The sequence below is a fragment of the Arachis ipaensis genome, chromosome B08 (genome assembly GCF_000816755.2).
Source record: "Arachis ipaensis cultivar K30076 chromosome B08, Araip1.1, whole genome shotgun sequence".
In the NCBI taxonomy this organism is placed as follows: domain Eukaryota; kingdom Viridiplantae; phylum Streptophyta; class Magnoliopsida; order Fabales; family Fabaceae; genus Arachis; species Arachis ipaensis.
In genome coordinates this window covers 5,391,367-5,395,455 of record NC_029792.2, presented here as the reverse complement: position 1 = coordinate 5,395,455, position 4,089 = coordinate 5,391,367, and the positions used below count along the sequence as shown (strand labels likewise).

At 29.6% G+C, this 4,089-nt stretch overlaps 1 protein-coding gene across 2 annotated transcripts in view; it reads left to right on the top strand.

Moving 5' to 3' along the window:
- Window positions 1–2,839, top strand: part of LOC107613816 (fatty acyl-CoA reductase 3) — a 5,715-nt gene extending 2,876 nt beyond the window's left edge. The window contains exons 6-10 of one of the 2 annotated variants that reach the window (XM_016315976.1): window positions 651–812; window positions 1,696–1,777; window positions 1,877–2,146; window positions 2,257–2,384; window positions 2,472–2,839. In XM_016315976.1, coding sequence (XP_016171462.1) covers window positions 651–812; window positions 1,696–1,777; window positions 1,877–2,146; window positions 2,257–2,384; window positions 2,472–2,625 — 796 coding nt within the window. In that variant the 3' untranslated portion in view covers window positions 2,626–2,839. The remainder of the gene's footprint in view (window positions 1–650; window positions 813–1,695; window positions 1,778–1,876; window positions 2,147–2,256; window positions 2,385–2,471) is intronic. The other variant, XM_016315977.2, reaches the window with a different exon arrangement.

The following is a 4,089-nucleotide window of genomic DNA, read 5'->3' as shown; positions in this document are numbered from 1 at the left end:
TTTTTTCGACCAATATAATTAATTATTTAAAATCATATATATTTTTTAAATTTTAAATTTTAAACTTCTAATTCTAAATTCTAATTATAGATCTTAAATACTTTTTAAAAATACTATGTGCATACTAAAAATTAATCATCGTGTATTTTTATATAAATACATATGTTATTTAATTCATTTTTAATGTGTATTTTGTATTTCAACATATATTTTATATCGGTGATTAATATGGTTGTTAACTTTTGGTGTTAATGTAGTATGACAGAATCTTTTGTTTTAAAAGAAAAACTTTACAATAAAAATTAGCTATTATTATAGTTAATTAGAAATTGATTATTCCATATACTTAATTTTTGCAAATAACAAGAGATCTCATTAAAAACAAAATAGTTAATTCTTCTTGCAAATAGAAAACAGAATTAGTAGTGATCTAGATAATGAAGAAGAAGTGGTTACGTAGCAGTGAAGCGACTAGTCACTACTAATTCTGTTTTCTATTTTAAGTAACTAAACTGATCTAACAGATTCTGTTTTGTTAGTTAAAGTGCACATGCTTTATTAGGGTGTAACTTGCATTCACAAACTCAGAAAACCTTGCATTCAATCATCAACTCTATTATTCACGTATTGTGTTTGATATCATTGATCAGGGCAAAGGTGTACGGTTGGCCAAATACATACGTATTTACAAAAGCAATAGCAGAGATGCTTGTGGAACAAATGAAAGAAACTATGTCTGTTGTTATTTTGCGTCCTGCCATTGTTACAAGTACATTCAAAGAACCTTTTTCTGGTTGGGTGGAAGGTGTAAGGTAAATAATAAGATCATCACTTTTATAAGAGTGATTATGATGAATGCAACCTTATATTTATCATGAGTCAATAATTACTTTAATTAAACTCTTGATGATAACCATATGAAGTTTACTGCAGGAGATCATTTTATTCGAGTTTGACTAGGAATCACTTTTGGGTTAACTACCAATTCGGTACTTGAAAGATTCAGCCACTAATAAAATGTCTCTAAAAGATGTTGACAAAAAGAACTAATAAATATTATATTTTTTGTAAGTTGTAAAAGAAAAAATTTATATTTAACAAACGATTTATCCATTAGATCTAAATTTTTGTGACAAAATTTGAATAAATATTTAGAAGATGTATAAAAAAATTCAAAGTAAAATTTGATCTCTAGATGTTTTTTAATTTTCAAAAAAAATATAATCATTCACAATATTTTTTTTTAAAAAAAATTCACTTGACAAAAAAATAATCAAAATTTTAAGGATGAAAAAAATCTTATTTTTCTAATAATAATTACAAAAATTTACATCAAAATTTGATCTCTAATTTCATTTTTTAAAATATATATTTAATATCAGATTTTTTTTTCGTGTTTTTATTAAATCTTTCTAACGTTTATTTGTCATTAGCATCTTTTGATAATTGTTTTGTCAGCGATACAAATTTTCAAATATCATTTTAATAATTTACTCTATCACTATAAGCAGGTAATAATAACAATAATTGAAATTGTGTCTTTATGGCAAAAAAAATTGGTTGACCATAACCACCAACCATATAATGCACCAAATAATAAAGAGAACCGACAGTTACTAAAAATGGAAATAGTATAATAAATAATACATTAATGAAAAGTGACATGAATTCTTTCAACTCTTGTGCTTGTTACAGAACAATAGATAGTTTAGGTGTTGCTTATGGGAAAGGAAAACTAACATGCTTCCTTGGAAACATCAATGGAGTTGTGGATGTGGTGAGTTAGTTGCTGCGATGCACATGAAATAAAGTACTATTATATGGTCCAAATTATGTGACATAATTTTTGATAAGGTGCAATATTATTACATTCAAGCAGATACCAGGAGACATGGTGGTGAATGCAATACTAGTGGCCATGGTGGCCCATGCACATCATCCAAGTGATGCTATATATCATGTGGCTTCCTCTGTTAGAAACCCTGTTAGATACACTAATCTCCAAGACTATGGATTAAGGTATTTCACTGCAAAACCTTGGATAAACAAAGATGGAACACCTGTTAAGGTTGGCAAAGTTACTGTCTTCACCAACATGGCTAGCTTCCGCAGATATATGTTCATTCACTACCTCTTTTGGTTAAAGGTTCATTTCATTTCATCATCACAATCACTCAACTTGATCATAAATGTTTGTCATTGTTATCTTTTCTTAATTAACTAGGCTGGTTTGTTTTTTCTTTTTCGATTTAATAGGGACTTGAACTGGCCAATTCAGCATTTTGCAAGTACTTTCAGGGAACATATCAAGAGCTGAATAGGAAGATCCAAATTGTGATGCGGTTGGTGGAGCTTTATAGGCCTTATTTGTTCTTCAATGGCATGTAAGTATATTATTGCTTCTTCCTAATAATGAACACTAGTCATTATTAACTAATATATATATGTTGGTTGGTCATTATGGGGCGCAGATTTGATGATATGAACACAGAGAAGCTGCGAGTGGCAGCAATAGAAGGAGGGGTAGAGACAGATTTGTTTTACTTCGATCCTAAAGTGATCAATTGGGATGATTACTTTATGAACACTCATCTCCCAGGCATCGTCAAGTACATTTTCAAGTGATGATAACTATAATTAATTAGCACTATCCAATAAAAAAAATTAAAGTGATTAATTAAGCTGGTATATATGTAAGTTCAAATTTGTGCTAGAGTGCATGATCGAATCCAAGTGTATGTTATTTATTTGTTAATCAAAGGCAGTGTATGTACTATTGTATTTACTTATTCTAATTTACTACATTTAAAAAATGCAACTTATCCAACTACTTTTACAATGTTTGAGTAGCAGTGACTATTATTATTTGTTCATAAATAAACTATTCAGAGACAATAAAAAGAAGGAAGCGAGTTAGGAAGGAAAGTAACTGAAAGAAGTTGAATTTGTAATTTGCACACTTGAATTGGTTGCAAAATGGGGTTGACACAAATCTGAGTCTTTCCTTTTGTGGTGAGGACTGAGGAATCTTTTAATTTAGTAGGTGATCAATAAATAAATAACTAACTACTTTTATAAGCTTATAATAAGCACTGGTTGAGTAAGGGCCGTACAGAATAATAATGAAGGACAGCAGGGGATTTAATGTGTTTGTGTGTATATATAACGACCTAACCGACCACACCGCCATCACATCTCAAAATTAAGTTGCTACATATATATTAATGTACATGGTTGTTTCCATTTTCGATCACTTTATCATAATTTATGTTCAAAAGAGTTTGGAAGTATATTGCACTAATTGCAGTTTCTTGAGGACAAGACCATTCTAGTCGCTGGTGCCACTGGCTTCATTGCTAAAAGTACTGCTCCATTATTGTGTTTTAATTTATGAAAAACATCAAGTAACTAACATTTTTTCTTTAATTTATATCTGTCAGTACAACAATTTAATTGTTTAATTTGGTGGATTGTTACAATTTTTGTAGAGAAGATACTCCCATCCCAACCAAATATAAAGGGATTTCAGAAATGCTAGGAACCATCAGAATTTATTATTTTTTACCATCATTTAGCCATCAATTCAATTCTTTTAATTTAGTTCTTTTAGTCTAATAATCTAACAACATACTTTTAAACATTAATAACTAACTGAGGGTCAAAAACAATAAATTCTTATGGCCTTTTAACATTCTTCGAGATTATATCTTTTTTTGAGAATTGAGACCCGCAGATATTGAATCATGAAATGCTTAACTTATTGGTTTCTCTCAAATTTTCAAATTTAAAAGGAGTAAAGACTCAATTCGGCTCTCATCTATTTTTACCAAGGTTGCGAGAACCGGACCGGTCAATGAACCGGTCAAGTAACTGGTTTAATGGTTTAATGGTCAAACCGGGGTTCAACCGGGGTTGAACCGGTTAAGTTAAAATATAACATATTATTAAAAATTCAAAGTGGCATATATTGCGAGATAAGGTGCAGAGCAATTAAAGCATTGTATGAGTTAATATTGGTGGAAGCTTGGTTCTTTCATCTAAGTTTCTCAATCTTCATGTATATATAATACATTAGCAACTTTTAAGCTT